Source organism: Xiphias gladius, chromosome 23, assembly GCF_016859285.1.
Source record: "Xiphias gladius isolate SHS-SW01 ecotype Sanya breed wild chromosome 23, ASM1685928v1, whole genome shotgun sequence".
In the NCBI taxonomy this organism is placed as follows: domain Eukaryota; kingdom Metazoa; phylum Chordata; class Actinopteri; order Istiophoriformes; family Xiphiidae; genus Xiphias; species Xiphias gladius.
Window position 1 is genome coordinate 525,909 of NC_053422.1, and position 25,130 is coordinate 551,038.

The window sequence follows — 25,130 nt, forward strand, 5'->3', positions numbered from 1 at the left end:
TCAGAGGGAGATAGTGTATTGTTTCCTGCACCGCTGCGGTTGCTGCTTTCTTCACGGATCAGGTTTTTCACACAGGACGTGTGAAGAAACGTCTGAAAACGCACTGTGAAAAATGCAATGGCCGAGCTGTAGATAACATTTGAGCTCAGAAAGTCAGTTCATTCATTAGTTGATTAGTCACTTATCAAGAACTGCTTCAGCGGCTGTTTTGATTGAAATATCTTTGATACTTTCAGTGGATGTACTTTAAGTTTCCTGATGATATTTCACGCTCTTACTTATAAAGGTCCCATGTTTCAACACTTACATCGCCACCGCTCACATGTGCCTATTAAACACGTCTGCGATGGTGTTAACAGAAGAAAACAGCGTGGATTTGACTTGCCTCTGCTCCTCCGAGGCGTCTTCCCGGCCCAGCCGCGCACCAGGCCGAAGTATCCGCCCACTGGTCATCGGCAACGCTCCGATTGGCCGAGCACTGGGTTCAGATTCGGCGGAAGGATCGTAGTATACGCGTCCAGCCGCGCTCACCGTTGACACTGCTCCCCCAGCTGTGCGCTGAGCAGCACACACGCAGCTTGTTCACACTGTCTCAGCTGCCGGCCTCCCGTTGCTGATCTGGTTTCCAGGGAGAAACCGGATCAAATTCTTCCTGGCTTGTGAAGCTGGGGGGCTTCTTGTTGTGGGGGAGCCAGAGGAATGGCAGTAGTAGGAGACTTCATAGTTGTCACAGCTTTTATTTTACACCTCTGACTTTATAAGAAAACACAAAACACAGACCTTTCAGTTACATTTGGAACGCAGGACTTTTTACGGTGTGGCGCTGAACCTTTTACTTGAGTCCTCTGCCACTGCTGGTGTATATACTGTAGACACCGGAGCAGGAAAAACACCGTCCTGGTGCAGGACAGAAAACATCTGGGGGAATAAAGCGTGTTGTTCTAGAGAAGAGTTCCAGGACACGACCTGATTAGTTTTGATGGACTGGCACTGCTCTGCACAGGTAATCCCTGAGGAAGGTGTACTTGAGTATTTGAGTGTTGCATCAGAGGCACTGGGTCGTGGTTCCAGTGGCACTGAGTAACTTAGAAATTAACATCATTCTGGATTAATACGTGACATAAAAATGCATTCGTGCTTAATTGCTCCTTTAGGTTAAACACCAGCCGTGGGACATCATTAGAAACCAAACCTCAAAATAATGGCGGACTGAACGTGGACCGCCTCTCCAGGAAAATCTGCTTCCTCCCATGTGTGATGGGGACGGGGTGGTACCTGGTCAGGAACAGGTTTTCAGGATCTGACAGAACATACAAACCGACCGGAGAACAGGCATGGGCTCGGTCAGATTCTCACCTGGATTAAATTGGGTGGAAAATATGAACTAGCAAGGTTTGAAGGCTGCTCTCAACCCTGGAGAGGGCGTCTGCCTCCTGGACCCCCAACCTGGAAGATGGTTCCACAGTAGAGGAGCCTGATAACTGAAGGCTCTGCCTCCCAGTCTACTTCTGGAGCCACGAGCGAGCCTGCGTTCTGGGAGCGCAGTGTTCTACTGGGGTCACCGGGGGTCTATGAGGTCTTTAAGACGTGGTGGTTCCTGACCATTAAGGGCTTTGTAGGTGAGGAGGAGGACAAAGGACCAATATGGTCATTTAGGTCGGAGACTCGCTGCCAACAGGACAGTTTTTTCTGGTCACAGTCTCTGTCACTCTGACGATAGAAATTCAGACTTGAAGATTCAACAGAGAGAACGAGTGTGTGTGTGTGTGTGTGTGTGTGTGTGTGTGCAGATGTGTATGTTCATGCTGCTTGGCTGCTCTCTTGATTGACACTTTCCTGTGACTCTGTTCTGCCTCTGTGGGCTTTTAAAGGGAAACCAGCATGCCCCGGAGCAGTGTGTGTGTGTGTGTGTGTGTGTGTGTGTGTGTGTGTGTGTGTGTGCGTGTGTGTGTGTGTGTGTGTGAGTGTTGGAGGTGACAGAGTGCTTCAGCCCCCTCCTCTCGGCTCCCCTTATTAGTGCTCTCTTCACTCTGCTGTAAGGGTCCTTCATCGGCCACTTCTACCTGTCGACCTGCTCACCTCCGACCCTCAGCATAAACACCGGTGAAGAGGCGACACGAGAGGCTTCAGATCGGCATCAAAGCTCAAAGGAACGCGGCTGCGGTCTCATCACAGGCCGTTTTACAGCGGCAGTCCACTCAGAGGGAATACGCCGGAGTAGGCAGCTCGGTTTTGTCTCTGAGTAAAAACACAGACGCTCTCTCAGATGTTTCTATTGACTCTGATCAATCTTGGCATCACTTGTCCTGATACTCTGAAGGGATAAAATGCACTGAGTCCACAGTGCTGAAATCGGTCGCTTATGCCAACGGAGATAGAGTGGATGAAGGTTCGGAGCGTTGAAGTTGAACTCCTCAGTGTGTGTTTCCAGGTGTTGAGGAGCCCTAAAGCACATACATATGTCTGAAAGGTGGAATTCAGCCTTTCACCTGAGTCAGTGTTAGTTTGGTCTGAAGACCACAAGTTAGAAAAGTGAAAAAAGCAGCGGGTTGGGATGAAAACAGAAGACAGAACAGTTTACTGGACCTCCACAGGCAACACCTCTCTGTGTCTCATTCAACTGAATGAGCTTCTAACTTTCTCTCTGGCCGATCATTTTACAGGTAAATGTAGCTGAAATCACAGCACAGCCGTCGTCTTTAACTTGTGTGTCTGGTGACTCTGTCAGACGACGTCGTGGTTATAAAACCAGGATTTTAGCAGCAGAGCAGCAGCTCGGAAACGTCTGGGAAGTGACAGCTGGTTAACATGTCGTCTCAATGTTCCACGTTTCAGTCACTGTTTCATACCTGTTCCGTTGTCTGACAACAGAAAACATGTAGATGAGAGCAGCTTTATTGGGAATTATTCAGATGTATTAAATGACTGTATATGTGAACACAGAGAGCAGGAGAGAAGCAGACAGGTAAGGTCCAGCCACATGCGAGGATTTGACCTGGTGTGACATATCAAACCTCACTACATCGATAAAGTTATTTATATATTTGAGTGAAGTCTGGTGAAGTTTGCCTCGTAAACAGACTCTGGATCTCCGATTATTTGTGGATGTGGACGTCTCTCTGCTCTTCCACGACCGGGGAAGTCTGGACAGTTAGATTCACCCGCTGTTTCTGTGCACCCCAACACTCGCCTGCCTGAAAGAATATTACCGTGACAACCAGCAGTAGGTCGAGGCACGACTAAAAGAATAAAGATGAAAGAGATACGCGAAAAGCGACAACAGCTGCAGTTTAAATGAGACAACCAACGTCCAATGAAACAAGTTCAATAGTATTTCTGTCTCTATCCGTCGGCAATACACCTGCACCCATATGCTTGAAATGGCAGCTCATGTTTCAAAAAGAATGAAAACAAGAAAAGCGGAATCAAGAATAGGCGAGAATAAAAACAATGGTGGGTGAATGTAAAAGGTGAGATCCAGGTGCGCAAGGAGGCGATGTCCGTAAATACCGTGATTTCTAGGAGACAGGTTGGTGTAATCTCAGCAGCTGCAGCTGCAGCTTCACTTCACATTTCGGTTCTAATATGAATCGTTTCATTTCATCTGGAAAAGTTTCCATGTTGAAAGAACCTTGTATCAGTGTGTGTGTGTGTGTGTGTTCCAGTGTCAGTAAGTATGTTCTAGTGTGAGCGAGCGTGGGTCACTGAGTGTGCGATGGTGTGAATGAGCCTCTGTGTAAGTGTGTCTTCAACCGCGAGAGTGTGTGTGTGTGTGTGTCTCTCCTTTACAAATGAAGACAAGATATCTTTACATTGTGGGAGGTCAGTGACTGAGAGGAGTCGGCCTCAGGCCAACACTCCTCTGCTCCTCCCCCTTTCACCTTTTCTACCCTTTCCTTTCCTCTTTCCTTCCCTTTCTCCTCCTTTCTCCTCCTTTCCTTTCCACACTGAGTTGAACTGGAATCAGGATAAAATCATTTTTCAATTAAAGAAGGTTAGAAGAACTGACGCCCCTGCACCGGACTCTAGGTCAAACCGTGATACTTGGTCTCGGTGGTTTTTCCTCTGTCCCCGTTCTGATCTGATAGTAGACTCGACAGATTAACTGCCGGACACTGACGGAAAGACCCAGGCCTTTTCTTTTTTCTTTTTCTTTATTTAACTAGATTCAAGTTTCATTGTACTGTAAGGTTTAAATAAACAGATTTGCCCTTTCAGACTCTCAGGCTCTGCAGAAACTAAAGACTGACAGGTGACTTTACACATGGGGGTCACGTGAACCGGTACGTATCCAGGATTTGAGAAATACTGAGGCCTTAAGACCAAACAGACTCCCCCAACTCCATAAAAATTTAAAGAGACCTGAAAGTTCTTTCAGATTTTCTAGTAATTTCTGTTTCCAGAGTTTCACTAAATGATGATCTAAGGTTTGTTTCCTGCTCCACCAGGGACCTGTTCTGGTGGGAGAACTGGTTAAATTGTCATATTCTTTCATGTATTTATTCATTTTTCTTGGTCTAAAAATGATAAACTTTAAAGAAACAAATACAGACAACGACCTCTTAAAAATCCACCAAGCGTAAGCTTGAATTTTAAGACATTAACTGGACTTCAGGTCTCCCGAGTCCCAGCAGACCTGACCTCTTTTTTTCTTGGTTCCATTTACAGCTGCAGGTGACGAGCCAGGCCTCCGTCCTTCGTCTCACCTGCGGGAGGGCGGAGTCATTCGTCAGGTAGATTCAGCTCACCTGCCCTGACCGCAGGTTACTCCACATAAGCCTCTCTCACATCGGGTTTGTTTGCAGCCTCGTCCACATCCCCACAGCCTTTCTCATTCAAAGATGTTTGTACAGATTTGTTGGGGTTAAATCAGCCTTCTGAGTAACAGTTCGTGTGTGTGTCTTTCCTTTTAACCACCCTAGAGTTGGACTGTGACGTCTAACCAGCAGCGAATCAGACCCCAGGCCAGTGGCTTGGCTTCTTATCCAACATGTTCTCGGAGCAGGAAACGAGTTCGTTCTCAGAGTGACGCGTAAAAACAGCAAATCTCTCCTGTCTTGACCAAAAGCGCGTTAGAGCTGCGGGAGACGGTGTTCAGGCAGAGATCGCCTGTGGGAGGAGAGACGACTCGGAGACGCCTGATGAGCTTATTGAAAGACGATTTTAAAAACAGAATCATTTGTGCTGGATGCAGATGAGATCTGTCCTCACAACGTTGCATTTGAACGCAGCTGTGTTTCATTCAATTTAAGACACGAACCCATCGTAATGCCCCCCCAACCCCCACACACACGGTAGAGTGGTAACATCCGCGTATGTGCAGGTATAAAGCAGCGATTGGTCCGTCTCCTGGGCTGTAAACAGCAGAAAGGTGAGTGAATGGAGGGTGGAGCGGCCTCAGGGCGGAGGTGGCGTCTGAATGGAGGAAGTCAAGAGAAACCAAGTGGAAGTGAAGTCCTGTCGTTTTCTAACGGTTCTCTGTCCATGCAGAAACACGCAGAACAAAGGGAAAACTCCTCTTCTTCCTCCTCTTTCTGTTGTCACACAAACAACACTCTGCAGCTCACTCTTCTTCTGTGGCTGATGGAGCGTCCTGGCAGGTTCAGTCTCTGCTCTGCTTCCTCTGACTCGCCGGGATCGCTTCCTTTGTGCTTTTAACAAAACCGGATCACTTACAGCACATCTCCATAAAGCTGATCGTTCAGTCCTGTTGAGGGCGATGAATTGAGTCAGGTTTCTCTCACACCGAGAAGCAAAGAAGGATCGGATCTGTCACGTCAGGGGATGACAAAGCAGCTGTAGGTGAGAAAAGGTTATTACCAAAAAAAACAAAACAGGAAATTGAGACATTGACAGAAAAACCAAGTCCCGCACTGACAAAATAAGTCCAATATTGAGGGGACAAGTATCAGTTCTTCACATCTGTAGACATGTTTTATCAGTGATTCACTGTGCGACCCCGGCTGTGAGCAGGTCTCAGGAGATGAACGTGTTAACATTGTTTCCTGGTTTAAGAAGTTTGGATAAATCTTTATCAAAGTTTGGATGAAGGACTCTGATAGAAACCAGGACAGTGTCCTGTAAACACCTGATCCAGGTTTCTGACAGGATCCTCTGGGGTCTAAACCCTGGTGGTGGTGGAGAACAGCCTGCAGGTGGTTGATGGACGCATCTCCCCAAACATCATGGAGGTCATGGTGGTGATGGGAAGGTGGTGCAAGAGGCTCCGACCATGGAGGCCTGTTGCATGTTCGGAGAAATCAAGTGCGCAGGAGGAAAAGGAGGAGGAGGAGGAGAGCGGAGTCATCTTCAACCACGGAGAAAGAGAAGAGGAAAAAGCCACGAGGCTTTTGACTGCAGGAATTCCTCCTCCAGTGTTTGAGGGCAGAGAGGAGGAGGTGAAGTCTGCCGTAAAAAGTGTGAGAGGAGAGGAAGAAGAGGACGAGGAGGAGGAGAAGGACCCTGTAGAGAGCTTTAGTCCTCTCAGACAAAGAACATAAAGTGGGTTAACAAATTGAGAACAATGCGGAGGAATTTACAATGAGCTGAATGGGAGCGTGCTGCAGAGGAGCAGGCGCTCATTAACCAAACTGTTGTCTCTCTGGCAGAAGCTCCAACTGTAAAAACCTTTAGACTTCGCTGGAGATGAGCTGAAACTGAAAAAGCCTTGCTATTTTCTTCGGACCGTCCCTTAAGGCTCCTTCACACAACGATGGTAGAAGTTTGTTTCATGTCACACTGTGTGAGATTCTCTGGCTCCGTGTCACAGTCAGAATCCTTGACTTGACTTTGTCTTTGTGCTCGCTGTGTCTCAAAGTACATTTGCGTTGGTTCTAACTTTTATTTTGCTGTATATTTCATCGTGTGTAAGTTTAGGTGACTCTTCTATTCTGAAAATTAAACAACAGATCAAATGGATTTCTCGATCTCCGTGTTCTTTCGTTGGAACATTCTTTCATTATAAATCTAAAAGAATCCAAAATGTACGTCATGGTCCCAATCCAGTCAATAAGCTGAACTTTTACAGGTTGGGTTTTAGGGACTCGTTGCTTTGACCACAGCTCCAGGTGAATTTTAAACCAGCAGCTTTCTTGTTTGAGCGGCTGAAGTCTGTCCTCTGTGGCAGGCGTGCCGGCGGCTGTCCTCCTGCAGGATAATGACTTGTTGATAAAATAGAAGCTTAACTTGAGTCTAATTGGTCCTCTAAGTATCAGTGTGTTTGACAGACGGACACCGCAGGGGGGGAGGGGAGGGGCCAGGTGACAGGCAAACAGGTAAATAAATGACAGTTGTTGAGATAAGAACAGAGCATGTCCAATAACAACTCATTACCTCAGAGAACACACCCGAGTCAGGTACAAGTCGGGTAGTTTGTAACCACAAAGCTCAATTCAGGGGTTGCTGATAAATCAGGGGATTGAAATCATTCCCTCAGATCAACAACATTATCATTCCATCTGTGTCTGCATCACTCAAATGCTGAAAATATGAAAATATTAAAACCAATAACAAATCGGAAACGTGACCGAGCACAAAGCGCTCCGAACATCAGACTCTGAAACTCCTCCTGGGGCAGGAGACAGGACAGGAGGACGTTCAGCATTTAAAACATGCTGATGTTTAGCAGCCACGTTCATCTCAGTCTTGCCTGCTAGCATGCTAATATTTGCTAATTAGCAGTGAACACAGAGAACAGCCGAGGCTGATGGGAACGTCATTAGTTCCGCAGGTGTTTGATCATAAAGTACTGGACAAATTAACATGTCGACCTGATGATGGCGCTACCGGAACAGTCGGAGGATCGGCAGAGTCATCATCCTGAGGGGACCATGAACGTCTGAACCACATTTCATCACGGTCCATCCAGCAGCTGTTGAGCTGTTTCAGTCTGGACCCAAGTGGTGACCCCCAGACGAGTATCGCCGTCCGGCGGACGCTGCTGCTGAAAAAACGCCAGCAGAAACATTAACGGTTTGAAGGTTCGGAGGAACCTCGGGCATCGCGCTCCGTTCTTCAGGGGTTTCATCTGAAATGTGGTGCAGAGGTGGGCTCCACACCTGGGGGAGGTCTCCTCCTGCTGCCTCCCTCCACCTCTCTCTCACATCTCACTCTGAGCTCCTGTGAGCCGGAGGTCAGAGGTCACCCTCTAAAGGTGGCTCTGTGACCTTGAGGTGGCTGCTCATGCTGACCTGGGATCAGGGCCGATGGGTAAGTGTGTCCGCTGTCGCCTCAGGGCGCCAAAGAGCCAATCTGAAGCTCTGATCCAGGATCAGAACGATCCTGCACCCGACCTGCAGAGCTTAAAGAGAAGAGTCTTAAATCCTCAATCACCTCAGTCATTTGGACTCACTCAGAGAAGCTGTGAGTGTAAACAGGAAGCGAGAGACTCAGAAAAGTGACATTAATGTTATTATTGTGAGAATGAATTAATAAGGTTAATTATTATTGTGAGTTATTATTGTGGCTCCTGTTCAGCCTTCCTGCTGCAGATCTTAAAGATGGTTGACGAGCTGTTGTAACTTCCTGATAAACGTGTAGAAGTGACGTTGATGACACGCAGCCTGTTTTCCTGTCACAACGTTAATCTGGTCATTTCTCACACTAACTCAGCCTCGGTTCGTGTCTGTTTTCTTATCCAACCGCTGACAGACGCAACAGGCGACATACAAGGGGTCGTCCGGGGAGCCGTTTAAATGGTGTTGAAAGGTTCCATTGAATGTGGCTGTAAAGTGTGTTTGGTGCTCTGATCCCATTCTGTCTCTCCTGATGCTTCACCTCTGGGTATCTGCAGAGTACTGATCTCAGACCAGTGGTTACAGTGGCACGAGGCTGTAATGACACATTACCAAGTCAATAAGTGACTTGTTCTGATCCGTTTAACAGGTTTCAGCGCTTTCATAACCCTCAGTTATTAAATCTGACAACGGTTTAGTGTCTGATGTGAACTCAAGTGACTTTTTTTGTCCATAATTTCACAAGATCAGAAAACGTTTAGTGACTTTTCAGGAGGAGTGAAGGGACATTTCCCTCCTTCTGCTCCATCTGTTGTCCATTAGCCGTGGTTTGACTTGAATCAGACTGTTGCACCTCAGCTGTCACAATAACGACCTGCTGGATGTCCAGTTAAAGATGGACGGGGGGGGTCAGCTCCCTGCAGCCCAGCCCAGCTGAGCCCCCAAGCTCTGAGTGTGTGTGATTGTATTCACCGTGCTCTCTAATCAATATATTTGTCTCTCCTCCCAGTTTTACCCCCCCCACACACACACACACACTCGCTCTCTCACTCCGGGGGACGCTGGGGGCCGGCAGCCTGCTGTCTCCTCCATCTTGTCCTGATCAATATTTAATGAGGCGATGAAACAGCGGAGCGTCTCCCTGAGAGCGGAGCGGGACGAGGCTCGGCAGAAACACCACCAGAGCTGATCACTGGTGGATCTTCCGGAGTTCTGCTCCAGCAGATCCAGCCGCCCTCACACCGGAAACCTGCAGAAACCTTAAGTCCACCTGAAACCTACAAAGACCAGATCTGGTCACAGCTGGCCAACACACAGGGCAGAAAGAATGAAGAGACGAGGAAGAAAACGTCTGCAGGGCGAGCTGAGCTGGAACCCGAGGAAGCGAACAAACGGCGTTAGAACTCACTTTCCCATCACCCTTTGCTTTTACATGTGTAGGCCTAATATAGTATGTCCCTTGCGCCATCCTTCTGAACACTGAACTTCTAGCGTCGTTTGTCAGAAGCGTTTCTGATGGTTTTCTGCGCTGAACTGAACTGGATTCACTGCATACAGTCTGTTTGGGTTTTGAACAGTCATGTGGGCACAATCCTTTCCTGGTTCTGACCCCTATTGGTCCTGTTCTGGACTCAGACTTGACTGGACCTTTACTTGGAACTCATGCAGACTAAAGTCATTAGTCAAGTGCATCGGGGTTCCTGCAGTATCGGTCCGGTTCCTGTTCCTCGTGTTCAGCGTCGGTGACTGACACCAGTCATCACGACAGAAGAAGAAGAACGGTGTCAGCAAACATCTGCTGCCTTCATCACACGTCAAAGCCAAAGAAGCTGTGTCAACTACGACTCCCAGGGTGCATTTCACTAACAAACAGCCAATCGCAGAGCTTCGTGTTCTGCCACTGAAGCCCAAGACTAAACTTAGTAGAAACCCGATCGACCAGTCGGTGCACTTTCTGATCCTGGATCAGTTTGGGATCAGTTGGCTTCTGACCCTTTCTCCATAGCAACAGCAGCTGAGGCTCATGGGTGTTGTAGTATTTTGAGTCGTCCACCACCAAATGAGAGGAAAAAAAATTAAATAATTCAAACATGATGTCTTCCATTAGTTTTCCTGGGGGGGGGGGGGTCGGAGTCTCCCCCGGGCCCCCCACCATGCTGAGCCTGGCCCTGGTGTGTGTGTGTGTGTGTGTGTGTGTGTGTGTGTGTGCCTCCAACCCCGCTGTTGAACCAGTTGACAAACTTGGCTTCATCCTCTCAGCGGCCACAATAGAAATCTAATTAAAACTTACTGGACCTCATTATGAGTCTGCAGGTGCACGCGGGCCGGCGGCCGTTAATCCCGCTCAATTAGCGCACGGCCCCGCGCACACCGACAATGCACCAGAGTCAGCGGCGGGGGCGCGCATCCAACGCGTCCCCGCAGAGAGATCCGAGCGAGTGCGCGCGGAGCTTTCAGCATTTGAACCATTTTCCTGGCCCCAGAGGCGGAGCTGCTGGATCAAGACTCAGGTTTGAAAAGGAAGCGGAGACTCGTGTAGACCAGGATACGGAAGCTGATGCGCCTGAACACCAGACCAGCAAAGGCGCCGTATGCGAAGTTATTTCTTTGACACTGGTTCGCATCGTGGAGCCGGGGTTTTAGGGCCGGAGTCCAAGTCCCCCAGCCCCCCCAACGCTGCTCCGACATACACAGCAGGCGACGGTGCTGACGATGAGCCTGTGATCCGCAGCGTTTAGTCCCATTGCTAAGCTTTTTCCTCTCAGCTCGCACAGAGAACTGATGCGGAACTGACCGGGCTCACGTTCGTGTGACTTGAGGCCAGAGATGCTGAGACCCGGTGTGTCGCCGGTGCATTGCTGTTATTGATTCACTGGCCAAGAGTCAGTCGATCAAATGTATTAAAACTGAAACATCCTGGAACCAGTCAGTAAAAACTAAACCGAGCATCCTTGGGGAGTTAACTACCCCCCCCCACCACATCAATAATACTAACAACGGTTATAATAACAATAATAATAATAATACTAACAGTATTGTAACAGTAATAATAATAATGACAATAACAATAATGAGAATAACAATAATGAGAATAACAATAATAATACTAATACTAACAACAGTAATAATAATAAGAATAACAGGTATAAGAATAATAATGATAATAACAACAACAACAACAATAATATTAATAATAACAATAATAACAACAATAATAATACTAACCATACTAACAGTATTGTAACAGTAATAATAATAATGAGAATAACAATAATAATACTAATACTAACAATAGTAATAATAATAAGAATAATAATAACAACAGGTATAATAATAACAATACTACTACTACTAACCATAATAATACTAATACTGAAAATAACAACAATAACAACAACAACAATAATAATAATAATAATAATGTTAATAATAATAATAATACTAACAGTATTGTAACAGTAATAACAATAATGAGAATAACAATAATAATACTAATACTAACAACAGTAATAATAATAATAATAATAACAATACTAACAGTATTGTAACGGTAATAATAATAATGATAATAATAAGAATAAGAATAACAATAAAAATAATAATACTAACAACAGTTATAATAATAATAATAATGATATAATAATAACAATAATATTAATGACAAAACAAGAACAATGATGGTGATAGAAATAATGATATTAATAATAATAGTATAACAATAAAATAAAAAATAACAAGCGCAATAATAACAATAATGATAATATTAATGATAATAATAAAAATAATAATAATAATAATGATAATAACAACGACAACAACAATAATAATAATAATAACAATAATAATTATACTAACAACAGTTATAATATTAATGATAATAATGAAAATAACAACAAAACCAACAACGACAACAACAGTAATAATGAGACTGTCCTGCTGTCCGGCCCTGTCCGATAAGAAGAGACAGATTAATGCTGCATGAAGATTGTCACCATTTTCATGTTCCCCTCTCTCTCTCCCCCCCCTCTCTCTCTCTCTCTCTCTCTCTCTCTCTCTGTCTCTCTCTCTCTGTCTCTCTCTCTCTCTCTGTCTCTCCCTTTCTTTTTTCTTTTCTTTTCTTTTTTCGGAGTTGGCACGAGTCTGTCCCCTGATTATCTGTCCATCCTCAACACGTGCAGAGACAAGACCGCTGCTGCTGGATCTGTGGGGGGGGGGGATTAGACTACAAAAACCACCTCAGACCCCCCCCCCCCCGTGTCCCCGTGTTCTTATAAAGCCACCATGAGAAGGTTCCAGTGTCTGTTTCTGTTTCTGTGGCGAGGTTCAAGTTTAGCTACTTTATGATGTCAAATGTTACAGTATTTTAACCATTTCATTATAATCTATAATCTATAATCTATAATCCTTGTAGACCTGATTTTATGTTTTGTATTAGAAATGTACCATACGCAATGTTCTTACTTTATTGTTATTATTAATATGATTATCATTCATGTTGTGGTTGTTTTCATTGTTCTCATTATTATTAGCGTTTTCCTTCTAAAACCACAGATCAGCAGGATTCATCCTGTAACTCTGAAAAGCTGGTTCATATTTCCTGAGCTCTCGTGGAGTTGGACTGAAACAGGACCCAACGCCGGGACAGTGTCGTGGTTGCGTTTCTTATCATTTCCTGATACTTCTGCTTCGTTACCGTCTCCTCATTAACATGACAGTGAAGAGGCACAATAGACGATCTGCGTTTTGTCCCACTCGTGTCCAGCTGCCGCTCCCAACCGACCGTTGTCGTTTTCATATGAGTTATCATTCAAACCTGCGGACGCGGCCCGAGCGCCTCGTTCCGCGGACGCTCGCTTCGCCGTTTGAAAACCTGACGGGCTTCGGATTCTTCCCTCGTGTCTCTGCTGAGGTGATGAAGAGCAGAGAGACGATGTGAGGAGGATGACTGAAGGAACCGACAGAAAGAGGAAGGCAGAGATTTGTTTTATAGAAACGTTATAACTTTATTTTGTAGAAAACTGGCTGCTCCAAGTAAATAGAATAAAAATCTCTTTATGTACAAAATACAAATTTCATGTGACCAAACAAAACGAAACGAGTCGAATAAATAAAACAACGAAAAACTAACGGAGAGGGCAAGAGTGTGCAGAGGTGTGTGTGTGTGTGTGTGTGTGTGTTGATGTGTGTGTGTTGGGGGGGGGGCAGAATACATAATGAGGAATGAGGGCAGCTCCTTTCACTCTATTGTCAGAGCGTTGAAACTCGATTTCCACGCTCTCTTTTCTGCTTTATCACTCTACAAATTGTAAAATTGACTTTTCACCTCCGAGATACACAAAACTGCTCTGACTGTAACCTGCAGACTGCTGGGGGGGGGGCGGGAAAAGTGCAAAGGTTTTTTTGCAGAAATATACACAATAAAAAGGAACTAAATGAAGAAGAAATTAAGTTATTCTCATTTACAATCCGTCAGCAGAGACGCGTGTGGAGAGGGACATAAATGAGCTCAGTAAGGCAAACAGTGATTCTCAGTCTTATTCCAACAGAGGGCGGACTGTCCGTCGGTCCCGCTGTTTCCGTCATATGTCTCTACATTTCTCTGGTCTCGGGGAGTCTCCTCCGGCGGCCTGGCGCTCAGAAGATGCCCGGCGCGAAGCCGCGGAAGCTGTACAGCGCGTCCTGCTGCAGGTAGCCGCAGTCCTCCGGCGCGGCGGGGCTGCCCGGGCTGGAGGCGCAGTAAGCCGGGGACGAGGAGGACGAGGAGCCGCGGGAACTCCAGGAGCAGGCGTCGCTGCCGGGGCTCGGCGCTTCGCCGAGGTACGCGGCGCTCAGCAGCAGGGGAGCGTCGCCGCTCTTCCCCGCCTGCAGGTCGGCGATGCGGATGGTCTCCGACAGCGCCCAGATGTAGTTGTGCGCAAAGCGCAGAGTCTCGATTTTGGTGAGCTTGGTCTCGTCCGGGAAGGCCGGCAGCACGCCGCGCAGCGCGTCCAGCGCGTCGTTCAGGTTGTGCATGCGGTTCCTCTCCCGGTCGTTGGCCTTCAGGCGCCGGTTCTTCTTCACCACCTGCACGGTGGCGTCGCTGCGGGCGCGGCCGCGGCGCCGCTTCTTCTGCTGCTGCAGCTGCTGCAGCTGCTGCAGCTGCCGCTCGGGCTCCGGGGAGCGCGGCGGGCAGAGCGGAGAGGAGTCCGGGGAGGCGGAGCGCAGGCTGCCGCGGGAGTCCTCGTCGTCGGTGTGCGGGAAGAAGTCGCAGCTGTTGCTGTCGATGTCTGAGTAGACGGAGTCCATACCGGAGCGCGAGATGCGGGTCTGTCTGTGGAGAGAGGAGAGGAGCGCGTTAGCACCTGCAGCTGCCCGGAGCGCGTGCTGTTTGATGCGGAGGATCCCGCGGGTGAGCTTCGACACGTGCGCTGAACTTACCTGAAGTCGGCTGAAGTTCTGTGAGCTCGGATCCGGCAGGACCGGGTGTTGGTGCAGGAGGATCGGCACGCGTCTCTTTGCGTCTTTTTGCTCTGGATCAGCTCGTGCGAGCCGGTGAGCCTGGCACACGACTGGCCTCAGCCCGCTTATATACCGTGGACGGACAATGACCGGCCCCCTGCTCCTGCCCCACACACACACACACCCTGGCATCAGCGTGCAGGATGAGGGGGATGAATGCTGCGGCAGGTCTGCCCCGTGCCGCGGGAGCTGCTCATTAACATAATGACGCCTGCGGTGTTTGCTCGCCCCGCACAGAGAAGCGTGCCGGTAATCACGGCCAGCCAATCAGAGCCGGCGGCCGGCCACGCGAGCGACACGCACGACACCCCCCCCCCCGCCCCTCCCTGTGAGACAGAAAAGACCAAACCCACTTTCAGAGTTAAAACCAAAAACATAAAAAAGAGAAAGAATGAAGAAAGAGGAGTCAGTAGGACTCCCCGCCCCCCCGCCGGGCGGAGACACGCTCCGAAGGATTCACCCATGCTTCCACCCATCCCTCCATCCATCCATCCGCCGTTAGCACCACAGAGAGAAAGAGAGACGAGCAGCAGGAGAAGAACTCACATCCTTCACCTCAGTCACAGTAACAACAGAGAGAAAACACAAAGAAAAGTTTTTAGGAAAACCTGCTCCCGCAGTAAAAGCTCTTTAGCTCCAGGGGTTCACCTGGACTCAGAGAGAGAAAAAGAAATGGGAACATGACAGCAAGTCCGAGAAATCCGGTCACAGTAAAAGCTACTTGTGAAAACTTCGTTTATGGAAGCTTGATCTTGGCTTGTTGGGGATCAGCTGAGCCGGTTTACCCCCGAAAGGAACCGACCCCAGAACAGGAAGGAGGAAAGAAGTGGGATTTTCACCTCTTCAGCTCGGGACGCGTTCGTCGTTGTTAGTAAGAAGTGAAGATAGGATTGTTCTGAAGTCACTAAGTACAGATTCAGGTCTAGTACTTTTCAAAGCAAAAGGTACAAAGTACTTCACAATAAAATCATCTCAAATACCGAAACAGGCAGGATGGAAACGGAGAATAAAATTTCCTCAGAGCAGGAAACCAGTCTAGAAACGTTTGGGAATGCGAGAGCACGCAGGCATTGTTTCAACCAGGCACCTTCGGTTACTAACAGGTCGCAAACACTCTGCAGCTTCTCTCCGTAACATTTGGTTTTAAATCTTGTGAGGACACAAAAAGTGTCAAATCATTTCAAATAATAATTTTCGAAAAACTCGAGGGATCCGATCTGATCTTTCTCATATTCCAAAATGAAAAAGAAAGATTGCGCAGACAGAAACGCAGTCGGCTGGACCGTAGAAATGTCAGGAAAGAAACGTGAAAGGTTTTCTACTCGTTGTCGGATCAACTTTCAAACACCGATCAAAAACCCAGCGTCTGTCAGGCTCTAATTCCTGGCACGCAGCTTGATAGTAGAGGTCAAAGGTCACAGAGGCTGCTGCAGGGTGTTTTGAGTGCTCTCACAGCCCAGGCAATCATTGCCGAGATCGTCGTCTGCATAAAGGAGGAAACGTGTTTTAAAAAGACAAATGGTCAGGCCGTCTCCGAGGTCATGTCTTCAGTTGCATTTCTGGAGAAGTTCACGTTCTGCATTTGAACAAATTTAATTGTTTTTAGGCAACAACTAAAATAAAACTGAACAGTTACATCGATGAATAAAATATGTTGTTGTTTTTTTCAAATACTTAGAAAATTGTACAGAGTTTGGCTGGAGGGCGATCAAAACATTTCTTCAGTGCATTGGGTTCTGCTGGGGGGGACTTGCACGTACGACCCCAGTGTTTCTAAAGTCCTGAATGGTGGCATATGGTTAGAAAATGAAATGGGTCCTACAACAGAGCCCTGAGGTGCTCCAGTGTAAAACGGCAGCATCGGATATTACTAACAAGCCCCGAGATGTTTCTTGAAGACAATTAAGATGTGAGCCGGTTGAGGTTCAGATTCAGAGAGGCAAACCCAGCGTCTGAAACATGAGCAACAATCCAGATCCAGGAAAACCATTAAAAATGACCCCGATCTTTGGTGTCTGCAGACGGAGCGATGCGGGTCATTTTTATCCGACATGACAATTTCATTTCAGCTCAACAGTTTCACGTCATGAAGTCGGGCTTTTTGTTTGTCTTTTCATCTCCTCAGGCAGCAGTAAACCCGTCCAGCGTGAGCGCATACAGGCCCAGGCCAATTTTCTTTAAGTGTTTTTTAAAGACATCTTTATGAGACAGGCATACAATTTTCCATTAATTATTCCATTTATTCAGTTTGCAGCTCAGCGGAGAAGAAGCAGAGACCTGCAGAGCCTTTCTGCTGCAGGAGAGGGGGGGACAGTCATTTATAAATAATTACACAATGTTTAGAGTCTTCAGGCATGTATAATATATCAAAGCGATTATAAGGTGAATTGTTCCATTGTGGCCGTCCGCCCTGCACTTCTTTTCACTCCTCTCCTGATTTGTCCCTCGTCCAAATTCTGCTCCTCTGGCCTTTTGTGCTGCTTTCTTTCTGCCTCAGCCACTCTATTGGTATCATTCTTATTCAAATGGGCCTCAGCGGGAACAAAACCAAACCCAGGCTGCACACAAATCATCTCTGCCCCGGCTGCAGGGTCGGCACAAGCCTCTGTGAGGCCCCAACAGCAAGTCTGCAAATCCTAAATCCTATTTCAACCAAAGAGGATAAACCACACTTTAAAAATGCTCAGCTCCAAATAAAAATCCTGTTTTTTCACATTTCTCCTTAAGTTAGGGTAAACAGATGTCTGCGAGGTCTGACACTCCAGCAGAAAAGTTGAGATGGATTCGATTTACACATCAGCAGCATCTTATAACTGCGTCAATGACTAGTTGGGTTTTTTTGTGCTTTTAGATGAGCTGAAGAATGAAAGGAAGGAATGAAAGAAGGAAGGAATAAAGGACAGACTGAAGGAAAGAGGAAAACAGAAAGACGAGAAGGAAACAATGAATGACTGAAGAAAAAGGAAGAAAAGCTAAAGAGAGACAGTTTTGTGCATGTTCCCCTCAGAGGACTTATTTGTTTTCAGATCAGTTGAAGAAAGAAAGGAAGAAGGGAGGAAAAGAGGGGAAAGGCAGGGGGTAAGGAACGAAGTAGAAAGGACTGAAAGTGAAATTCACAAAGAAAGGAAAGAAACAATAAGCAGTAAAACAAACTTTTCTCGGCTGAGCAGATACTTGAATGATGTTTTCTGTTTTCAGATCGGTGGAAGAAAGAAAGGAAGAAAAGAGGATGAGGGCGAGAAGGAAAGAAACAAGGAGAGTCAGAGGGAAAAAGAACGAAGAAGGCGGCAGGAAAGTTGAGCCCAGGTCGAATAAATCTTCTAAAAGTCTTGAGATGAAATCTGAAAATCTGTGTGGCGTCAAGTTAAGATAAGACCGAGTCTCAGAAAAAAAGCTGCCGTTGATACGAGATTTCTAACTGACAAACATTCACCACTGGGTTATATCCTCCGGGAGGCGCTATAAACCACGCCCCAGTACGCGAAAAGCTGCGTCCCACCTCCATACTACACACTGCAGGTATACAGTACACTGGTCTTCATAGTATCCTGTGGTACAACAGTCCAGTACTTGACCCAGATATCAGCCTGTCACATCAGAATCAGAATCTGTTTCAGTTTCAGAGAATCAGAGTCGGAATCTGTTTCTGTTTCAGAGAATCAGAGTCAGAATCAGAATCTGTTTCAGTTTCAGAGAATCAGAGTCAGAATCAGAATCAGAATCTGTTTCTGTTTCAGAGAATCAGAGTCGGAATCTGTTTCTGTTTCAGAGAATCAGAGTCAGAATCAGAATCTGTTTCAGTTTCAGAGAATCAGAGTCAGAATCAGAATCTGTTTCAGTTTCAGAGAATCAGAGTCAGAATCTGTTTCTGTTTCAGAGAATCAGAGTCAGAATCTGTTTCTGTTTCAGAGAATCAGAGTCAGAATCAGAATCTGTTTCAGTTTCAGAGAATCAGAGTCAGAATCTGTTTCTGTTTCAGAGAATCAGAGTCAGAATCTGTTTCTGTTTCAGAGAATCAGAGTCAGAATCAGAATCTGTTTCAGTTTCAGAGAATCAGAATCAAAATCTGTTTGTTTCAGAGAATCAGGATCAGAATTTGTTTCTGTTTCAGAGAATCAGAATCAAAATCTGTTTCTGTTTCAGAGAATCAGAATCAGAATCTGTTTCTGTTTCAGAGATTCAGAATCAGAATCAGAATCGGTTTCTGTTTCAGAGAATCAGAATCAGAATCAGAATCAGAGTCAGAATCTGTTTCTGTTTCAGAGAATCAGAATCAGAATTTGTTTCTGTTTCAGAGAATCAGAATCAGAGTCGGAATCTGTTTCTGTTTCAGAGAATCAGAATCTGTTTTTGACTCTGTTTTCTGATTCTGATCCTTCAGCTGCTCCATCTGTTCCAGTCACTTTCTGACTGTTTCCAGTCCAGAAAACCAGCTTTCAAAACCAGCCCTCTGCAGTCCAGACCCCGAACACCTCTGGCACCTGCTGCCTCGGAGTCGGCTGCACTGTGTGAAACTGCGTCCGTGATGAGGTCCTGGGTTTGACGAAGATGCGCTGCTACACGCTGCACGGAGGATGCCGACCGTAGCTCCGTCAAACAAAGAACAAGGCGAGAACCAGGTTTTTCTGAGTCCATCTGAAAAGTGATATTTTGGAGATACATGTTTTTTTCACTGGACCTGACCACAAACATCTGTACTTCATACCAGAAAGTTAAAGAGGAGCCCGGAGAGAGCGATTGTTAAGCGAAATAAGAAACTGAGATGAAAGTTCATTCTCGCCCGTGAAAGGGGATAACTTCTTCCACAGCTTTTAACCATATCTCATGGTCTTCTTCAGTGGATCAAGTGGACAAACTGAGGAGCTGCTTCGGACCAAAGTCAGCTCTGTAGATGACTGACAGCAGTGTTTAGTCAGAATCACCTGTATGAACCACACACAGTGTCCTGTGTGTGTGTGTGTGTGTGTGTGTGTGTGTGTGTGTGTGTGGGAGGAGAAGCAGTTTAAACCCTGACAGACGGCAGCAGGAACAGAAGAAGAAGAAGAAGGTGGAGGCAGGTTTTTAATTTTACAGCCTCCATCACTTCAAAGTGATCGAACAGCTTGTCAGGCTGCAGTTAAAGTGGATGGAAACAGTTTACAGCTGTGATTTTATTGGCTGAGAGCTGTCGGGCACGTGGGTGGCACAATTTAGATTTACATTATATGGACAAATGTATGTGGACGAGCTAACTGGGTCTGGCTCTCCTGCTTTGGCTTCTGCCCGTAAGCTCCAGCGAAGAGCATTAAACCCAGCGGGAGTCACTGCTGGCGTCTCAGTTCAGTCAGCATGTAGCGGCGGACACATCAGATGCCTCCTACTTCCGCATACTTTTGGCCACGTAGTCTGCTAGCATGTTTCAAATGTCCATGTAAAACACAATGCTATTTTCTGAGCACGTGTGTTGTCGATGATAGATGATGCAGAGCGATAATAATGAGTTTTGTTCCGTATTTATTATTTAGCTTTGTGTTGTCGACACTTTGGGGATTTTTGAAACAAACAAAGTGACTTTGAATGAGTGAAGAGGGGCTGTGTATAAACACTGTGCCTCGGATGAACGGAGGAGAAAGAATGAAGAAAGAAAAAAGCACCGGTGACAGAAGAAAAGCCAGAAGAATCAAAAGCAGAGTGAGAGGTCTGTCTGGGGTGAAGCTCTGACAGGATTAAGTCCCAGCCACACGAGATGTGATTGAATTTCAATGAAGTGAAACACGTGAGAAAATGACACAGAATGAAATGAAGCAAGGACCCCAACCACCACCTCCACCCTTAAAAAGAAGAAAGGAGCCGGAGGACTCTCGAGGAAAGAGAGGAAACAAAAACGAGAAAAAGTCTAATCTGCTCAGACTCTGATTAACGACCGATTTAATCCTGTAATACAGCGACTACACAACCTGAGCAACATCTCTGACTTTACTAACGTATTCCGGCAGAGAGAAAATCCCGCTCTGCTGCTGGAGGAGAGAAACACCGGACCTCAGCGTGAAGAAGAAGGAAGCGCTGAACGCGACTGAGATGGATGTTGACCAGACGTGGAGCTTCAGTTGTCGCTCTCTTCGTTCGTCAGCGGGACCTGCCGAGTGGGTCGCCCGTTTTCGGGTTACTCCCCTCCACCCAGGAGGAGGCTGTGGCGGAGGTCGTCAGCGGCAGCAGGTCGATGAAATAAAAACACGCCGTTGGCCTGAGTCTGCGCACGAGATTAGATGATAAGAAAAATATGGGACAACACCAGACTCATCTTTTCACAATTTAAGCAGCTTTTCCAGAGTCTGCTGAAAGATTTTCTTCGTTCATTAAAGTGAGGAACGGTCCTTTAACCACGAGCCCGGGCCCAAAGTGAGCTTCGGCTGTCGTAGCCCTCGAAGCCTCGGACCCGCTCTTCATTCCACCTCAAACCGACCGCGAGAACTTTAAGGTGGTGCTGAGGTATAAAACAAAGGCTCTTCTTTCCTTCAGTGATTCACGTTGAACTGAAAACCACCTCAGACCCTGTGCTGAAGGCTCCATGATGAGTTGGTGTCTTTTCAGGTGCCCTGTTCTCTGGCCGTGGCGTTGCCATGACACCGGCCAGCCGCAGATAAACCCTCGCTCCAAACCGTTCCCTTTGTGGCTGCTAATGCAGGGTAAACCGGAGGTAAATTATAACCCTGAGCAAACAGCCCCAGACAAGTGAATAGGAAGCCGCTGCTCCCAGAATGCAACAGCAGATTGATGGAGGTGGAGGCCGGCGGGTTGAGGCCGCGCGGTGATGGCGGCGGCAGCATTCAGCCGGCTGATTCACGGCGGCGTTCCATTACATTAAAACCTTCCTGAACAACAAGACGGCTGTGAGCAGAGGGGAAGATATTCATAACCGCAGACAGACGGGACAAAGAACTGTATTTGATCACGCTCCGCGTTTGTGTGCGGAGACGTGATGAAGGAGGACGAGCTGTTTACTGAGGCATCACTCTTCAACCTGCAGCTTCTAAAACCAAACTGACAACAGACAGAAACCTTCTGCTGCGGCTGCCTCCACCTTTCAAACAAAGACTTTCACTCTCCAAGTCTGGAAGAGACCAGAAAAAGGCCAGGGACGACATTTCAATGCTTGTCTCTCTGTGTGACCTTCTGTCTTTCCTGTTTCTTACACTTTCAGTTTCTTCACGGGCAGCGTTGTTTGGTGAGAGGCCCATGATGCATCACACTTTGAGCCGTTGTGAGGAGGGTGTCAGATTCTAACACAGAGCCGTTCAATCCCCGATCTAGTCCGGCCTCTTTTGTAACGTCTCCGACGGCAGGATTTTTTTCTTCATCAGTCACTGCCCGTCTAAAGTTATGATGGGGTCCTCCGCTCTGTAATTGTGTGAATGCGTTTTGTATTTATTAATGAAGCCAAACCCCCAACAGACTGAACTGTCCGCTTTTGTTTCACAGATGCTGCATTACACGACAAAAGGGCAAAAATGATAAAGACGAGTACGAGGACAACGTGTGGGGACGCAGGTCAAGAGCTTCATCATCGCTCCATGTTGACTCCATTTTTTTCTTTGCTCACATGATCACATTGTGCTTGATATGAAGATATGTGGTGCATTTAATTCACCTCAGGAAAATTCACTGCTTGTTGTTCCTGATGTGTAAAGACCTTTAACCGTGACCTGTGAAAATAGTTTCCTCTCTACCTTAAGTCTGAGAACTCTCCAACCGTACTCTGGCTGCAATATGCATGGATACACATTCCCTGAGCAGATACATGTGAGTGTGTGTCAGTGTGAGTCGGTCGTGTTGTGACGAGAGCAGCGTAGATGCAGCCTCCATCGCTGTGGTGGCATCGCACGGTCGATCTGTGCAGCTACACTGTGGAGTATGAAAATAATCTAAATGCTTCTGCTGAGATCCTGTAGAACCTGATGCATGTTGACAAGTTAGAATCTTAAACGCTTAAAGTTTTGAATGAAGTTCAGCAAGGTTTTAACTGACTGTTCTGTGCTGTTGGTTTGGAACTTGAATTCGTCTCCTCACGCTCTGTCTGAAACCTGCCTCCACACGTTTCCTGGCTGAAATTTCAATTCAAGTCAAAATGACTAAATCTGTTTCAAACACATCATGAATCAGGTTTAGTTTATCCAGGTTAAATTGCAGCATCTTAACATCCCTGCTGTGGACGTTAATATTGTTTTTTGTAACCAGTTAATCGGTAGAGGTATGTTATACACAGGCACTGTACGTTTGTCCTGTGATGAAACGCAGAGCAGGTGAAGTGGGCAGAAACACGGCGTCTCACCATGTCTGAAAAAGCTGATTTCACATGTGTGAAACCGATTTCATGTCTGGGTTGAGTGAAGATTTATTGTTAGCAAATGAATCAGATTACAATTCAACAATGAAGTCAAACAGGCACCACTCAGTAGAGTCTGATAAACAGAGCCACACCATCTCATTCACAGCAGAAAGTCACCAAACTCCCTTCAAAAATCTGGCACTTTAATTTTCTCCTGTTGTGAGGAAACAGTCTGAACTGTGAGAGTAAACAAGGAAAGAAATGAAATGGAGACAACTGGAGGTCTGTACAAAGACATACCAGTAAATCAAATGAATGCAGATCAATAATTCAGAGGAAACAGTTGAAGACAACCAACCCTCCTTGATTTCCACTTACTTGGGAAGAACTGACCACACAGATTAAACCTCTCCGGTCCAGGGAAGCCTGTGGTCCGGACCACATTCAGAACGAACTGCTCAGAGACGCAGGGTGCAGTGTGGAACCTGTTCTGCATCGTATCACAGTCAGGATGTTTTCCTGACATCTGCCGCAAAGGGCCGGTTTCCCTGATTTACAAGAGCGGGGACAAATCAGACCCGAGTAACGACCGTGGCATCTGTGTCAGCGGTCGGTAAAGTAGGTGGATTATTCTGTAGTGTCCTAAATGGAAGAGTCTCCATCCTGAGTAAAAATCAAACTGGAACAGATGTGTTCACCAAACAGAAAAGGGCGAGATATTCACGTTTCGCTGATTTCAAACCAGCTTTTAACTCCATTTGGCTGAAGGACTCGATCACAGACTTCTACGATGTGGTGCAGGTGTAAAATATATGATCTGGTTAAACCAGTGTGTTTGGAAACCAGCAAAACAAGCTGAATTCTTCATCCAGAGAAAAGGTTTGGGTTGCAGTTTTAACAACATTATTTAACGTGTATATAAATGAACCTGCTGTTCAGTCGGATCAAAAATACTAATATCATGATTTTTAAAAAACGCCCCGGATGACAGGGGAACAAATACCAGTCCACCGTAAATAATCAAACCACTGAACCCAGTGTGAGCTGTACCTACCTCGGTACAACCATGAGAGCATCAGGAAGTTTCACCAGGGCAGTGAAGGCACTAAGAGAAAGAGCTCCAACAGCTCTAAATGCAACGAGGAGAAAATGTTATGACAAACTCCCAATTAAAATCTGGCTTAAATATTCGATGGTGTTGTCCAGCCCATTGTGCTACATGCTAGTGAAGCACGGGGGCCACTAGACCACCATAGCTGAAGCTGTTGGATCGACACCCAACAGAATCTCTACCGGCAGAATTCTGCAGCTACATTTTACACCTGCAGAGAAAAACAGCAGAATCAGGCAGATGCTCACTGACGACTAACATTCAAAAGAGAGCCCTCACATTTTTAAACAACTTAGACCCAGACCCCCAGCCCCCTCCACTCCGAGGCCCTCCAAACCCAGGAGCTGAGCCCAGAAAAGAGCCCCCCGTGTCGGCCGGCGCCGAGACCGGCTGCCCCCTCTCAAACACACTCTGACCAGTCTCACAACAACACTGGTTTCCGAGCACCAGTCAGAGTCAACCAGGTTATAACAAGCTAGTCTGTCCCTGAACAGAGACGATGAACTGGCTGACGATCTCTAGACCGTCAGAGACAGAAACCAGAGGCAGGTCCCGACCAGGTCCAGGCCCAGGGACCACAACCTGGCAACCGCCCAAGGAAGACACAAAAAAACCACGGAAACCGAAAGGAGACAGAACACGTGGTCAGCGCTGGACAGGCGAGGTTGAGACAGAGACGCACTTCCTCCTACAATGAAAATCCTTCAGCGAAATCAGGAACATTTACTTCAACTCTGTGATTCCACATTTCACTGAGCTAAATGTCGTCTCCAAATTAAAAATATAATGTGTGTCAACGTGCCACAACCTGAGGGACAGTGAGTGACCTAGACACACACACACACACACACACACACACACAGAGCAATAGACTGTGAATGTGTAATGAATGGTTACAGGTATATTGATCTTGGTGCTGTGTTATCGGCTAAATTATATTTTGATACTTTGGCGACATTGTTGTTGAAACTTTTGGGTCGAT

At 46.6% G+C, this 25,130-nt stretch overlaps 1 protein-coding gene across 1 annotated transcript; it reads right to left on the reverse strand.

Annotated features, from left to right (window-relative positions):
- Positions 1–13,677: 13,677 nt before the first annotated feature.
- neurog1 (neurogenin 1) lies at positions 13,678–14,752 on the reverse strand. The gene is made up of 2 exons (XM_040120390.1): positions 14,652–14,752; positions 13,678–14,544 (listed from the first exon to the last, which is right to left on the reverse strand). Exon 2 carries the CDS (start codon positions 14,517–14,519, stop codon positions 13,869–13,871), a length of 651 nt encoding a protein of 216 aa, XP_039976324.1. The 5' UTR covers positions 14,520–14,544; positions 14,652–14,752; the 3' UTR covers positions 13,678–13,868.
- Between the last annotated feature and the right edge of the window lie 10,378 nt (positions 14,753–25,130).